The 17,137-nt window shown below is 39.9% G+C and overlaps 1 protein-coding gene across 2 annotated transcripts in view; it reads right to left on the reverse strand.

Annotated features, from left to right (window-relative positions):
• Positions 1-230: 230 nt before the first annotated feature.
• ADAMTS6 (ADAM metallopeptidase with thrombospondin type 1 motif 6) overlaps positions 231-17,137 on the reverse strand; it is a 304,055-nt gene continuing 287,148 nt past the window's right edge. For both annotated transcript variants that reach the window (XM_043591205.1, XM_043591214.1), the window contains 2 exons: positions 16,619-16,775; positions 231-3,384 (listed from right to left, as the gene is read on the reverse strand). In XM_043591205.1, the coding sequence (XP_043447140.1) occupies positions 3,275-3,384; positions 16,619-16,775 (267 nt within the window). In that variant the 3' untranslated portion in view covers positions 231-3,274. The remainder of the gene's footprint in view (positions 3,385-16,618; positions 16,776-17,137) is intronic.

A 17,137-nucleotide genomic window follows, 5' to 3' on the forward strand; every position in this document is an offset into this window, starting at 1 on the left:
TCTGGGGACAGAGCTCCACCAGGAATATCTAAAGCCCTTGTATTTAATATTACTGAAATACAAATATATGCAATTTCTGAAGACTGTAATAAGGATGCATACAACAGATTATCTCTATCCCAGATGCTATCTGGAGAATTTGGATAATGTAGTGTGGTATTCCAAAGGAAAGATCCTCCTACTGAAAGTTTCACACCAGCTTTTCAGGGAATAGACAACCTTCATCTGAATCATTCTTACAAGCTGAATTTTTATTTTCACTAAATTATCTATGTTAAAAAAAATCTGTGCCTGGTGTGGAATTTCACTCCATCAAGTGTTACAATGACTTTTTCATTTTCGTTACAAGCAGGAGAATGAATGTAGGACAAGTGTTAGGAAACATGGCAATAAATTAGAATATAATTTACAAAAGCAAAAAAAAAAGTAACAGTGTACCACATTAATACTGAGTATAAAATAATAAGCAACAACTAATCACAATAATACAAAGGTAATTTCATTCTGTATTATTAAGGATACCTATGTGACATTCACTCCAATAAAATTCCTAATGAAATGGACGGTTTGGGGAGTTATATGTATCTCAAGGACTTTAATCAGTTGGGTAGATTTTACCTTTCCTTTTTGGCAGGATATTGTGCTGATGGCAGATACGGTTCTCAGACATAGGGCACCAGTTTCCTTGGGTCTCTCTAAGTAGTCCGTATAGCACGCTACTTTCGGAGGGCCTGCCATGGTGGCTTAGCCTCCACTGACAATCCTATTGCTATTATTTAGGAAGAGAGCATCATGTAGCCACGTGGTTGACTACAGAGTAGCAGCGGTATTGTGATGTGCTGTAGAATATGATGTGTTCCCCCACTCAGGGGAAACCTTCTGTGCTTGGTTCCTTCTAGCAGAGTAATCCGATGCTGCGATGCTGCTCCTGGAAGCTCTCTACTCCTGGCCTCGGGACTGGTGCACACTCCTGAGGGAAAACTAGCTGCCCCTTCTTCTAGGGCCAGTCAAGGTGGCCCAAGGCAACAGTCCTCATGATGTTAGTTTCCAGGTGAGGTGAAGAATAGACTCAAGTTAGTCAATTAAGAAATCTTTTTGGAATAAAACCATGAGCTGATATTTATATTTGGGGAAAGACAGGTCCTGATGGCAAACCTATGCCTAAAATGCCACAGAAACCACCCATCCTTTCTTTATTCCACCAGGGCACATTAGCACCAATTTAACCACTCTTTACGAGGCACCAAGTGAATTCAGCGCTGGGGGCACGCTGCTCATGGGCTGCCTCCCCCCTCACTGAATAGATAGCACGCTGGCTGGTCTTCTAAGAGCAGTAGAGAGAGCGGCCCTGGCAATTTTTGGGTATCGTCAGTAGCTTTCTCTGGAAAGCTCAGGGACATGAGCTGTGGTGTTGAGACAGAAAGCAGGTGAGAAAATATTGATGACCATGACTGAGTGTGCAGAACAACAGCCCGTGCTGACTGTCCATAGCAAACCTGAAGGTTAGGTTGGTTTTTGAAGTCTGTGAATCTCTTTTCCTTTCTGAAAAAACCTAATCATCTACATTAGGTCATGGTGTAGGTGAAACACCGGACATGTAGTATGAGAGCACAGTGATGGATTGAAGTCGAACATACTCTTTAACTGCAAGTAGCATCTTTACAAAGTAGCCATTTGGTTGGAGTTTGAGGTGTTCGTGTAGCATGGTGTACACATCGTGTAGGACACAAAGCACATTCATCAAGAACCTGCTGCAAGCTACAAGTGTTCAAGTACAAAATATATATAAGTACCCTCTTCTTTTTTGCTTTCTTTTAATCTCCCTGTTGAATCTTTTGATGAGCATGACATGAAACTTGTGGATAGGGAAACTATGAGCTAGTCAATTTAATTTAGGATTCTGGATTTGATTCTAGAATTTGACTTGCCCAAGAAACTTGGTTTCACATTTAATTGCCATTCAGAGTATCCATAAAAAATACAAAATAGTTGGTTGAGTGACTATTAAAATTATGCTTTATGATCTCTAGGCTTCATGAGTTTTTCTTCTTTGGTTGTTATCCCTTGCCTACTTTAAAAACTCACAGAAATAGCACATTTATGTGCAAGCACACTCATCTACCCACACACTCAAAAGCGCCCGCTCACACACACACACTTGCTCTCATATAAATAAATGCCCTTCTGCCATATCAAAGAAGGGACATCTGGAACCCATCACAATTGTCAGCGAAAGGGTCTGCCTGGTTGTTGCCGAGCCAGTCTATCTTTTGCACGGCATCATTTCAGTAAGCTCAACATGCATGCAAAAATCCAACGGGGCAGAAGCTGTCCTGTGGCCGGTGAGGTTGTAAACACAACTGAGCTGGGGTGACTCACATAAGGACTCAGGCATCCTGTGTGATGGCAGCAAAGGGCCCGGTTCTTCAGTCTCTACCATACCCCAGGTCTGGCTTCTGCATGAAACTGAAATGTTTTTCTCTTAAAGTTTTAATGGAAATCTCAGCTTCACTTGCACAATGGCAAGTTGGCCCCAGTCTCTTAGCACAGAATTTATAGACTTGCACGGCCGCAGTAACTGATGCGCTGCCTTAAACTGAGTCCTTCCTTGTTGTTCAGTTTAATATAGTTTATATATGGCTCACAGCAGTGTTCAGAACAGGGGGATTAGTCCTAAGGAAATTAAGTGGAATGAAGAAAAATAATACAAACTTTCATTACTTTTGATTTATAATTGCTCCTTAAATTACAGTTAAAAGCCCGTTTTAGAATTTAAATTGTGGTGCTGTTGTATTGAGATAAAGTATAGTAAATATTTTTAAGCTATGACTTAAGATTTCTGAATCTTCTTTACTTCCATAGTTGACCAAGTCATAACAGCTACATTTTAAACGGTTTTAAATACAAATGGATTCAGTGTCATTGCTAAGTCCATAATAAAAATTATCTTAATGGTCCAAGGAGGTAAACAGGCTATTGGATTTACTCGAAAGAACACAAACGCTCCACAGTAAGCAAGTCTCCCTGTGTTGTTTGGATCTCTCCGATCTGGCATTCCCTCCTACTACCGTGTCCAGCACTTTGGATCAATAAATCCCACTTCACAGAAGTTAAAATAATATTGAAATCCTGTCAGCTAGGGCTGACCAGTGGTTACGTTTTCCACAGGGTAATGCATTTGCAAGGACATCAATCCTCTTCCTCTGGGTGGCTCTCTTTGATGGACGCATTTCCACGATGAAATGACAAGGCTCCCTCTCTGGCTCTCCACGGGTCAGTGTCCTTGGCAGGTCTTACAACACATCTGTCTGAAGTATGCTCGACTACAGAACTTGAACTTGAGCACCAGCGGGCAATACGCCACTTTGTTCACATCTTTGCACTCTAGCGAATGGGGGCAGAAAATGGAAAACAATTAGAGGCACATAAACAAGTGCAGAAACAGGCCAGTGAGGCTCCACGTTCATATCCAGCAAGGACCCCCTTGCACCAATCCACCTTGGCTTCCACGTCCATGTGGTTTTTGTTTTTGTTTTTAAGCATACCCTGTATGGTACAGCCTACCAGAAACATTCTTTTGATATATTTTAACACAATTTTTTTAAAAAATGGTTGCAAGGCTTTTCTCCCAGACTTTTACAAGTATGGTGCATGCCCACTGTGTCTTGAAAGAATTACCATTTGTTGGGATAAGTGATCACTTTAGACAGCTTGGAAACATGAGTCATTTTTCTTACAGCGCTTTTATTGCTTCTTTCTCAAGGGTTATTTTATTCAGCAGTGCAAGGTTATCCAAAATCAAACATGAGTTGCATTGTTTGATACCAAAGTACACATGTCTCCAGAGAATCTGTGCATCTGTGAGGCGTGGGGATGGGCCTGGGTGAATGAAAAGGATTGCTGACAGTGGCCTAGATTCAGCAACTACACTAGACAAAGAGGAAAACTTGGAGGGGTTGGCCTCAAATGGCAGCAGTCTGTGGGTTATGGAAACATGTAGAAATGTCTTTTTTTAATTTGGAAGTGAGACATGGCCTTCTTTTTTCCTATGTGTATTTTCTCCTCAGTGCTAGAACTGCCACAGTTGAGGTCTGCAGTTCTTGCAGCCAGAAGGTGAATAAATGATTCTTTCTCCATCTCCCCTTGAGACTGGTTGCAGAAGATGGGGCGAAGGGGCCAGTGTAGAGAAGGGGACACCGGCCTTTGATCCTCAGCACCCCTCTCACCCCCACATAACCCCACTGCTGCTAATAATGATATTCTTCTGTAGTCCTCTGGTCACTTTTATCTGGGGATTTTAAAATACTTTGTAAACCTAGTAATTAAATTTCCATATGCCTCCCAGAATCAAAGTTCCACCCTCACTTTTCCAGGTGGTTATACTGAAGCATCCTGGGTAAATTACTGAAGGTAATTAGAATCAGGCAGAACAGTGGGTGAAATTCAGTGTAACAGGACAGTTGTGTTGTTGCTTGCTTGCTTGCTTGCTTGCTGGTTTATTTTCATGTTTTTTCCTGGCTTCAGAAATCCACTGAACATGTAAGAAATCATATACATGGTACATAAGCCATAAGATAAACCTGAGAAGTGACATGTGAAGGAATGGGCAAGCTTTCAGTTCTTATTACTGAAAAGTTAGGTAATAATGTTATAGACCTCACGTTCCAGGCTCTTTCAGGGAAAGACTTAAATTTTATTTTATTTTATTTTATTTTATTTTATTTTATTTTATTTTATTTTATTTTTTTGTATTTATAATTCTGGTGGTTTATTGATGATACATGTAGGTGTTTCATTTAATCATTATCAAGTTATAATTTTATCATTACACACAACTGATTGTTTTTAAAGTATCATGTATAGAAGACCCCTTAATCAAAGGGTAGAAGTGATATAGCTTCACCTCAAATCTATAATTGTACATACATGAATTAACCTTACATTGTTGGAAACTTCCTGGGGATGCCTAGTTCTACTAAACACTATTCTTGACAATGTAAGTATTGCTTTATATTAAAGACTTAAATTTTAAACTGGAGTCCTCAATCATCTGCAAACCTAAGCTCTGCACCATCAAACTCCCTTACTCATGATTTGACTAGCAAAGAGTAATAGTCAGAATTTTGAGTAGAACATTTCCACAGTAAGATTCTCAATACATTTAAGTTTTGGCTGAAAGAAGGGAAGAGAGACAAGAAAAAATTCTTTAAACTCTGCACTAAAAAAAAAAGTCAGATGATTTTTGATGAATCAAGAATGAATTTGAGATGAAAAGATCTCCACATATTATAATTTGGAGGTCACTTTGTATTTTTTTTTTCTTTTTCTCTCTGTCATGACCAGTAAAAAGCAATCAAAACAGGTTTAGACTAAGAATAATTGTGTAAAAAGAAAAAAAAAGTGTTATCCATGTTACTAAGAGCAAGATTTTGTCAAGGGTCAAGGTAACGCAATTATTAAAATGATGAGAAGGGTGCCTGAGTGGTTCAATAGGTTCAGTGTCTGGCTCTTGATTTTGGTTCAGGTCATAATCTCATGATTCATGGGTTCCAGCCCTGCACTGGGCTCTGCACTGAGCGTGGAGCCTGCTTGGGATTCTTTCTCTCTCTCTCTCTCTCTCTCTCTCCTCTCTCTGCCCCTTCCCCGTTCATGCATGCTCACTCTCTCTCTTTCTCTTAAAATAGATTTAAAATAAAATAAAATAAAATAAAATAAAATAAAATAAAGAGAAAAGCTAATACAGTACCACTCATCTTTAATCTAAATCGTCTTCATGAAGCATCGGGCCAGCAGAGTCCACCCCCCTCAAAATCTGCAGCAGCGCTTGGTGGGACAGCTTCAAGTACAAAGTAAATGTTAGCTTTGGTCTTCTTTGCCAAAATATAAAGATGATTTGGTTGACAGACAGATAGAGGAGGACTGGTTGCTTTAATAGTACAAGGAAATAAGATTAGGGGCTAGACTGTTCCGGTTTAATCCTAGTTTTGTCATTTACTGGCTTTACGACTCTGAACAAATAGTTCAGCTTCTCTGTGCTGGAGCTGCCCCATCTCTAAACGGGGATGATGAGAGTTCTCCCTTCCACATGTAACATGTACATCCTGTGATGCCACTCAGAGCAGTGCACAGGATATCAGCACTTGGTAAGTGTAAGATAGTGACTTCACTATTTTTGTTACCACTGTTAGTTATTACCTTTTACCACCTAATGACAGTAAGTTGCCCTCTGACTTTCTCAATGAGGATGCAATATTTTGATTACTAGTGAGAAGGTGCTGTCCTATTGACACAAGTCAGTATTTTCTGGGGTGCAATTTTATTGGGAGACTCATCACTCCATTTTTGGAAGAGTTGCTGCTGGTCCAGGAAAATTCTGAGATGAGTAAAATACAAGCAAATTCACAGATTCTTCTTTTAGATTTAGACTTGGGAATCTGATTATAAACAGCAGATAATAAATAATGAATAAAAAAATATTCATAAGTTGTTTCTCCCTCCAATCACCCCTCCATTCACCTATTTAGGCTATTACAAATCTAAGTCAGGATTCAGCAACTTAAGTGGGTGCTTGAAATGAGGGGACTCTCCTCAGTATGCTAAGGCCCAGAGCGCAGTATTTGGCCAGGAGCAGGGTGGAGCCTCGGGGTAGGCTAAAAACTGGCTGTGGGGTAGCCCTCTCTGAAATTTCCAATACCCCTCTCAAGTTTGTTGTCAATTAAGTTGATTCCATCCAGCTTGATTGAAAGCAGGAAGTCATGTGGGTCCTGGGAGCAGAACCAAGCTTAGGGAGGTAGTGACTCTTTAGGAGTGCACCAGACTCGCCTGCACCAGAAGTATAAGACAGTGGTGACGAGTGGCAGATCTGGAGTCGGCTGCGCCTGGGGGGTAAATTCTGGAGTTGCTACCTCCCAGTATTTGGTTGTCCTGGGCCAGGTTCCATCACCTCTCTAAGCCTCAGTTTCTTCATCTGTGAAGTAGAGACTGTGACAAGACCTGCTCACAGGATGTGGTGAGTGGGGCTCACATGGGTGCTTACAAAATGCATGGCCGTGGCACCGGCACAGAGGAAGCACTCAGCCTGTTAGCTCTGTTACAATTTTCACCAACACATCTGCCTCTGAGATCAACCACCATGTACTGTTTCTCTGGGATCCCTGTCAAAATGTGCATTAGGCTCTCAGGAAGGGTTACACACTGGCATGCATAAGCAAATTAACAAAAAGATATTAAACAGAGAGCAGGTAAATCATGATGAGAGAGATGGGGAAAAGCCAGCACTGGGGACTCCAAGGCTGGGACCTTGGGCCTTGATGAGACATTCAAGTGGAGACACTGGGGCTGTGTGAGGACACAGAGCCTGGAGTGTGGGGAGCTCTCCCAAAGGAGGGCCCCAGTGGAAGCTCCTGTTCCTACTTCTTGGTTTTGCCTTCTAAAGACTGCCTAGATAAGAAGAATCAGCCTTTGGACTCACGGAAATTATTTATCAGAGAAGGTAACCATAACTGGTCTTTCATTCTCTTAGTCTTTTAAAGCCACAAGCGCTTAATCCAATAACAATCATCATGTTAAAAATAATGTATCACATGCCTCCTATGTACCAGGAAATGCCCGTGGTTTTATATATTTATATATTGAACGCTTTTATGTATAATAAAACATCAGGTTTATAGAGATGGCAAGACTGAAGCTCACAGAGGTTAGGACACCCATGCTGGTCACCCAGGTAGTCGGTTTAAGAGCTGGGGTTAGGATGCTCGGCATGAAACTGCAAAAAAATTTCTACCTGTAAGGCAGACCCTTGTCAACCCTTGGTGACATCATCATCAGAAACGCTTTGATCAGCATCACCATGCTCTGCCACCATGGAAAAAGGGGAATTTTTAACAAATATTTTATTTTTAAGCAATCTCTATACCCAGCCTGGGGCTCGAACTCACAACCCCCAAAACAAGAGTAGCATGCTCCACCAACTGGATCAAGTGAGGCCCCTGGAGAAGGGGGCTTTTTTTTTTTTAATTTTTTTTTAATATTTATTTATTTTTGAGAAACAGAGTGACAAAGTGTGAGCGGGGGAGGGGCAGAGAGAGAGGGAGACACAGAATCTGAAGCAAGCTCCAGGCTCTGAGCTAACGGTCAGCACAGAGCCTGATGTGGGGCCTGAACCCACAAACTGTGAGATCATGACCTGAGCCGAAGTCAGACGCTCAACCGACTGAGCCACCCAGGTGCCCCAGGGACTTTTTTTTTTTTTAATGTTTATTTATTTTTGAGAGAGAGAGAGAAACTGCGAGTAGGGGAGGGATAGAAAGGGAGGTTGACACAGAATCCAAAGCAGGCTTCAGTCTCTGAGCTGTCAGCACAGAGCCCTAAGCGAGGATAGAACCCACAAATTGCGGGATCACAACCTGAGTCGAAGTCAGACACTTAACCGACTGAGCCACCCAGGTGTCCAAGGCAAATGTTTTTTAAAAGCAGTTCTAGGTCACAGGTATTCAAAATGGCATGAATGCTTTTCTTCGGCTTTACTGTCCTCCTTCAATTGTGTAAAATGACATGAGTGGAAGGTGATTTGAGTTGCACCATGGAGTTTCAAAGCTCCACTATTACAGAAAGCTGAACATAATCTTAAATATATTAGTAGCAGTATTAAATGATACTGGGGCAGTCAGCCCATCTGCCACTTTTTTTAGCTTACCTAGAGAGGACTGATGTGTTGAGCTCTTGGACTGACTCATTGACATTCTGCTCATGTAGTCAAGAAGGCTTTAATTACAAAAATTATTCACTAGTCTGCTTCATTCTCAAAGCCATTAAAAATATGAAATAATGTAAGTGATGAGTCACTAAATTCTATACCCGAAACTAATATTACATTGTATGTTAACTAACTGGAATTTAAATAAAAACTTGGAAAAACAATGAAATAATCTCACCCTTGAGCCAATACACAGTACAGATCACATTTGTGGTAAAACCATTCTGGAAAAGTTGTACATAAATTAAACCACAGTTTCCCATTGAAATCAAAACAATAATAAATGTTCTGTTTTAGTTTCTGAATGATCTTCAGTATGTGCTGATTTCTAGCTAATCTCTAAAATATCTAATAATTAAAAGTTTCTCTATACTTAAGTAATACATAACCTGTAAATAAACTATCCTACTAGGACACCTATGAAAAGGAATCCTTTAGTAAGAATCTTTTTGTAACATGATTACCCTGTAATTAATCTATTTGGAAGGTTTTGTCTTGACTATCATATTTTCTTTGTGTAGATACACTTATATGTATTGCTTTTGAAGTAGTGGTATCTAAGCCAGCAGGGTCAAGGATTTTAAGGTGAAGGCTTAATTTTCTCTTCTGCTCTCATCATGTACCAGCTAAGTACTCTCCTGGGAAGAGAAAGAAAAGACACTTACTCTACCTTGTCTCTTGTGAGGCCATTGGAAGGGTGAGAGGTCCTTACTGTGTGGCTTCTAGGGAATATTTTGTGGGCCTAACTAGTCTCTCCTTTTTTTGCATCCTACCTGTCCCTGAAAACAAAATTGCACTTTACCCAAGTCCAAAGATTTCTAATGGGGAAGGCAATTTGTGGGGTATTCCTACATTTTTCTCAGGGACGCTTGGGAATATATTAAGAGCTGAAAGCCAACCCCTAGGCCCTGCGATATGAGCCAGACCCATAAGTAACCTGCCAGGTATGCAAGAGTGGGTCTCACTGGTAATCTGGGTTTTGGTAGACTTGAATGATAAAATAAGACAACCTGTTTCATGGCAACACATGAATCTACTTATCATTGATGTGCCAGTGGGTTTTTCCACAGGTGCTTTACATTAATCTTTCAAATCTTCGACCCAAAAGACATGATTTCAAAACACTCACAGTGAACAGAGGCTTATGAATTTAGGATGCAATTGGATTCAGATTCATTGTGACTTTGAAGGCTTCACTTGGTCCAAGGAACACAAGAGCAACTCTTGAAATGCTGTGCTCTTGCATTTATTTCCTGAAACGTCGCACAGCCTGGCTAAATTATATCGTTGGAGTGACCTGGGGTATACAGGGACATATCCTTTCATGACCAGGTCGGACCATTCAGCATCGTTTTTTGGCGAATGCATGCCCTGTGTGCCCATAAACTTTTTATGAGGTTTAGAGGAACACAGTAAGTAGACAGTTATGACTTAAGCACCTTAGGGTCTATCTTTTGGATTACAAAAGTACAACCAGCTGTGCCTCTGTCAAACTGCCCAGAAGATGCAGAGCCTAGTGAGAAGTGAGATGGCAAAGGCTGTACGTGTGAATGTGTGGGTGAGGGATGTGAACTCAGTATTTCTTCTGAAAAAATTGCCCTTGATATTCTACATATTCAGACTGGAAAAGGGTGAAATAATAAGTTTCATTTGGGGACCTGACATTATTCATTGCAACGGGAACAGTCCAGCAACTTTTCATCCTTGAACAAGGTGGTATCAACTATGAAACTTGATTCCAATGTCATCTTACCATGGGCTAAGCCATTACTTTTTCTCTTTGCTTCCTCAGTTTCTCTTTTCCCAGTCTTATTCCCTGAAAGCCACCCACATTCATCCTCAAGGTGGTATAATCCCAGCACAAATCCCAGGGTTCCCTGTAAACCAGAGAGCCAGGAATGTGAACCTGAGTGGTAAGGTGCATTATGAGCTCTTTAAAATGGCCAAGGGAAAAAAACCCCTACTCTTCCTCACCTCCTTCAACTCAGAATCTTCAAATGACCTTCATTGTTCCTTTCACTGGTTTTAATACAATGGGCACCACTTTAAATCCAGTAGTTGTTTTGTTCTGGACGTCCTATGAGGTTTCTGGAGCTGCTCAGGCTTTCTCCAAGTCATTCACTTGAGGGACACTGAGACCAACCAAAGCCACTACTAGCCTAGGTTGGTAAACCAATGTACACTAACCACGCCTTTCCTGGGTTGGCTACCAGCTCAGGGCACACCATGAATTATTAGCTGGCAGCAATAAATACTAGCTGACAGATTGCCTTGTACTATTGAGAGACAGAAAAGACTCACCATATAAACTACAAGGGAACCTGAAACTGCATAAAGATGAATAAAATGGCATTTGGGATAGAATTTCAGGTAAGCTTGAGTAGGCTAGTCCCAGCTGCCAGATGTACTTTAAAAAATTACTCTGAGTGGTACTTCAGATGCAGTGATACCCAGTGTGTCTAAAATTCACTCCCAGCAGCAACGCAGTGTTATCCTCATCATGGGCAGTCTGTCAAATTCAAGCCTATAATGCTTTAACCCTTCACTGAAGCCTTACAAGAATTAAATACTAAAGCAGACGTTGGATATGGCAAATTTTATCTCCCTTCTTCCTTCTCCTAGTCTCGTCTTACTATTTACTATTTACTTTTTTTTTTTTTTTGAGAGGGAGAGAGAGAGAGAGAGAGAGAGAGCGAGCATGAGCAGGCAAGGGGCAGAGAGACAGAAGATCTGAAGTCGGCTCTGTGCTGACAGCAGAGAGGCTGTGGGGTTCAAACTCACGAACCACGAGATCATAACCTGAGCCAAAGTCGGACATTTAATTGACTGAGTCACCCAGGTGCCCCTGACTATTTAATTTACTTTTAATATCTTGATGTTCCACTTCCGAATTTCTCTTATTATTCTTTGTTGTCTTAACCTCACTCCATTTCTTCAATCTCTTTCCATTGTTTATTTTATTTTTATTTTTAAAAATCTTACTCAAATTCCATTATTTTATTATGGCATTTGGGAATGAATGTATTTTTAACTTCCCTATAGAAGCCTAACTGCCTTACCGTGATTTATAGTATCCAGAAACCAAAATCTACATGGGAGTCATAGTGGATACCTCCAAATCTCTTATCCCTGTGTCTAACTGTTCATCAGGTTCTTTTTATTCTCCCTTCCATTTTATTCTTTTTTTCCAATTAATTACTCCCCTTTTGATTTATACTCTATCTACTTTGATTCAAGCTTTCATCATCTCAAGCCTGGACACTTAGAATAACGTTCTAACTCTTCCTCCACACAAAGTTGACCTCCCTCTGCCCCTCCACACTGCTGCCACCCTGAGCATGTCACTCTTCAATTTCCTTCGCTTATTCCCTAGAACTTAAGAGTCCTAACTGCCTTCCACGGCATTCAGGGCCCTCCAAAACCAAATCCCTGACTCTCTCTCTTTGTAGCCACATCTCCACTACCTCTCATCTGCCATCCCACTGCATCCATACTGAACTACCTCCATGCCCTGATGACTGAATACACACGTCCTCTGCCAGGAATCCCAGCATCTCCATGTGTTCTTGGCAAATTGTTTCATACCTTCCAGTGCCCTACTCAAGCTTGTCTTCTCCACGATGCTTCTACTGATTACCCCTCTTCTGTGTACTCATGGTAATTTCTTTCTACCCTGTTAGAGTACTGCCTATACTGTGAAAATTATTTGTCCCCACCCCTGCTAAACTGTGCTCCCTTTGAGGACAAAGACCTTGTCATATTTCTTTCATAGTCTCAGTGCCTGGCCCTTTGTCTTGCTGGCCCTGGCTTGCTAAGTAAATAATAATGGTTGGGTGAATGGAGGACATTATTTAAAAGCCATTACCTTGAGGGATGGACAGATAGATATATATGTGATAAATCAGCTCAGGAAAATGTTAATGTTGGAATCCAGATAGTGGGTGTTCATTGTAAAATTCTTTCAACCTTGCTGTTACATTTGAAATGTTTTATTATTTTCATAATAAAATGTTAGAAGGAGAACCAATTCCTAAACTGTGGTTGTTAAAACAATTCTCAAGATTCTATCAATGGTCCATTTCACCCATAGAGACCCCATTAAAAAACTGTATTTTAGATCCCAAGGGATCTCCCTTGGTCCAACTCTGTCTTGGGGTAGACCTGAACTGGTTTCACAGTAGCCTCCCACTAAGAGTCAAGAGAAGGGGAATAGGAAGTCCTCTTTCAACCTCCTGCAGCAACCAGAGCTTACTCCTTCCCTTACTACCAGATTTCTCTCCCAACTCTCCCTTAGCAACAGGCATTTCTTTTCTCCCTGACCTGATTCCCAGAAGCCATATTAGATTACTCTTACATTACTTTCATGTAAGAGCCTCTTCTCTTTTGAAATCCATATTATCTGTCCATTTCATATCTCTGTTAATGATAACTTACAATTTAATTCAACTGTTTCATCCTCTTTTCCCAGGATATACATGGGTTATTTTTCCAAGTACACATTACAGCAGGTTCACAGATCACTTAGTCTATGAAGCTGCCTTGATCTAAAAAGTTAAAGTCACTTGTCTTCCATTTGAACTTTTAGCACTGTGTCAACTGCTCCACATAACACCTTCTACCTTCCTTCCTTTTCTTTTTTTTTTTTAAATATCATCCGTGTAAGACTATGAACTTACAAATGCATTTGAATTTTCCATAATGAATGGAAGAGGCTGGCCACAGCAAGCGTTCAATAATTAGTTGCTGATGAAATGAACAGATAGTTTCAGGTATTTAAATGTATTCAACATATGCTACTGGGAAGCCAAAGAGAACACAAAACAAGTTATGACAGACATATCCACTTTAAATCTAATTTTGTAAGAGAGTGATCCTCTTTCTTTTCAATGACTCAGCAGCTTTAGGGACTAACAGTTCTAAGATTAGTCATATTTTGCAGGATTAATAATTTCCTAAAAGTTTCCTTCTTTACTAAATGGGCTAAAAATTCTGTCTTGACTGCTTACTTCAAATTAATATTAATGAAAAGTGATTTGGCCAGGCAGATTAAATGACTATGAGGTGCTTCTACAAATAATTCAAGAAACCTCAGATTAACACCTATCTATTTTAAGAGAATTTCTTTAAGGCAGAAATAAGTCCAGTTACAAATGATATTTTGCCCACTCTGAAAACTTTGCATCACCAGCTATGACGCTTCTGTATAATAACTAACCACTACAGAAAAGTTTTCGGAGAAATCACTAAAATGCCTAAAATAAAGTTATATACATAATTTCAACATCTACATTGCTGTGAGCATGTTAAAAAACCAATTCTTTCAGCAATGACTAAGCCTGAATCTACTGAATCAGGATGATGGTCATGCTAGAAAGAGTTGCTACTTCATAACCAGAAGCTCTGTTTTCATGTTAAAATACCCTACTTAATAAGTGAATTAAGAATAGCATAAAAATGTAGTTGAAACTGACATGCCCTTGGGCTCTGCCAAATCTCAGTTCAAATCCTGCATCTACTACTTCCTAGTCTTATCATTTGGGCAAGTCACTATCCCTCTCTGTGCCTCAGTTTCCTCATCAGTAATACCAACTCTTGGACGGTTGTTGACATAATTATAACATGCGTGCGTGCGTACACACACACACACAGATATTTATGTATATGAGATATATAAGGTGGATAATAAATATAAAGGGCCTACCCATAATACCCAATACAGAGTAATTTAATATGATAGTTATATCCTCTTTTCCACCTCAACCTTTTATCTTCCAACTCAGAAAGAAAAACAGACCTTCAGACCTATGTGATTGACTGCTAATAATTTATAATGGATAAACAATTTATAATTGTTTGATGCAGTCTTACATAAGACAGATATTTTTATTTAGATTATTTAAAAGAGATTGTTTTGCTAAGGAAAATACTTAGGTTTATCATGGATTTTGAGTCCTTCTCAAGAGAAGAAAAGCTCAATTTCTAGAATGACCATTACCGAAGGGACAAAAAAGTAGATGACATCAGAGCCACAGATTTTGCAAATTAAAATTATGATTTTGAATTAATGTACAATAAGGCCATACTTATCTGAAAGAGTAAATTATACAAAAAGGATTTCATGTTGAGGCTTAGATATAAAAACCAGTATATTTGCAAAATAATTTCTCTGTATCCTGTCATACAAGATGATTACTCTTCCTAAAATAAAATATCTAAGGAAATATTTTAAAATAGTGAATGTAATTAAAAAATTTTTTTTCAATGTTTATTTAGTTTTGTGAGTGTGAATAGGGGAGGGGCAGAGAGAGAGGGAGACACAGAATACAAAGCAGGCTCCAGGCTCTGAGCTGTCAGCACAGAGCCGAAGTCGGATGCTTAACTGACTGAACCACCCAGGTGCCCCAATAGTGAATGTAATTTTTTTTAAAAATCCTTTAAGTTGGAGAAATTTAGTCAAAAGGAATAGATTTTTTTTTTTCCAACGTTTATTTATTTTTGGGACAGAGAGAGACAGAGCATGAACGGGGGAGGGGCAGAGAGAGAGGGAGACACAGAATCGGAAACAGGCTCCAGGCTCTGAGCCGTCAGCCCAGAGCCTGACGCGGGGCTCGAACTCACGGACCGTGAGATCGTGACCTGGCTGAAGTCGGACGCTTAACCGACTGCGCCACCCAGGCACCCCGGAATAGATCTCTTTTTAATAGGCTCATGAGCACATAATTTTCATTTGAAAAATATTAACAAATTATTTTCAGGATAGTTCTCTACTTTTGTTTTAAGCAGAGCCCCATAACCAGGTTTCTTACATAATTTAAATTAGTGGTTCCAGATGTTCTTGTGCATTTATTTGGGCATGCCTCTATTTTCATGTGGCAAGGCAGTCTGAATTTCCTGACTATGCCATATTTGTCTCTATATTTCCCATGATTTCTGTTGTAGTGCCGCTTACATAGTGGCATTCAGGAAATTTTAAATGAATGCCTAACTGAATAAGCAAAGTATACTTGTTTAAATAAGATATAAGAAAATTCAGGATTTGGGCTGGCAACTGCTATTAATAAACAGATGTCCCAATACATAAGAAAGAGAAATTTCAGGGGCACCTGGGCAGCTCAGTCGGTTAAGTGTCCAACTGGGCTCAGGTCATGATTTCATGGTTCTTGGGTTTGAACCCCGCGTCAGCTGTGCTGACAGCTCAGAGCCTGGAGCCTGCTTTGGATTCTGTGCCTCCCTCTCTCTCTGCCCCTTCCCCGCTCATGCTCTGTCTCTACTCTCAAAAATAAATAAACGTTAAAAAAAATTAAAAGAAAGAGAAATTTCAGAGCATAAAGACCTTTGTGTTCCTCTATAAGCAGCTATATAATTATCTTTTTCTTCTTTTCTACAATAAGAAAACTAGCATTTGAAATAAATAGTTTCAAATATATGCTTTCATTATATGTACAAGAAGCATGAATTTTAATCTTCATGATGGTAGAGATCCATTGTTAAATACAAAAGAAACAGAAAAGAAACAGAACTTTAAATTCAAAGTGTGGTTCATTAGACATCATCTCTGTATTTCTGGCACAAGTCAAACATAGAATGCTAGGTCAAACATAGACCTTAGAGGTTACTTACTCCAATCTCTCATTATAAAGATAAGCTAATTTAGCTCCAGAAAGGTTAAGTGACTTAACAAGGTCAGGTAGTCAGGGAAAACAATATAGGTTTCCTTATCACATATCCAGTACACATGCAACTTTCACAAATGCTCTACATGGACTATACTACAACAGTGGCTTTATGGGGCTCCTCAAACCCTGGGAGCCACCAGAGGTGAGTCATTAGAGGCCGCAGGCCCTTTGTCCATGGGAAACTCACCTTCAGTATTGGAAATGGGGGTACTGTCACATTTGCTTTCACACTGCTGCATCGATGGAGGCCGAACAGTTTCTGGACAGTCACTAGACGCCTGTCCAGTGTAGGAAAGACACTGCACAGTCCTCATCTGCTGTCCAAGGCCACACTGAGCAGAACACTGAACCGAAAGACACAGAGAGAAACAAAATTCAACAATTTTCAGGAGGTAAAAAGATACTGTATCTTTCCAAATACCATATATATTAGCTTTTAAAGTCCATATGAAGTTCATCTTGGAGAGGTATATGATTAAGTCATTCTACTGTAGAATTCATTTGAAAATTCAAGGAACATGTTATTACCTTTGAAAATGGAAGCAATATAGTTCCTAGAAAACAAGAGATTTCTTGGGCTATTTTTCTAACACTTCCAATTAGGTGAACTATAACAGGAGTGTAATATGAAAACCCTCATGAGGAAGTAGTAATTAGGGATTCTAGTGCTGGGACATCACTTTTGCTCCCTATTTATTACAGTCCT

Source organism: Prionailurus bengalensis, chromosome A1, assembly GCF_016509475.1.
Source record: "Prionailurus bengalensis isolate Pbe53 chromosome A1, Fcat_Pben_1.1_paternal_pri, whole genome shotgun sequence".
In the NCBI taxonomy this organism is placed as follows: domain Eukaryota; kingdom Metazoa; phylum Chordata; class Mammalia; order Carnivora; family Felidae; genus Prionailurus; species Prionailurus bengalensis.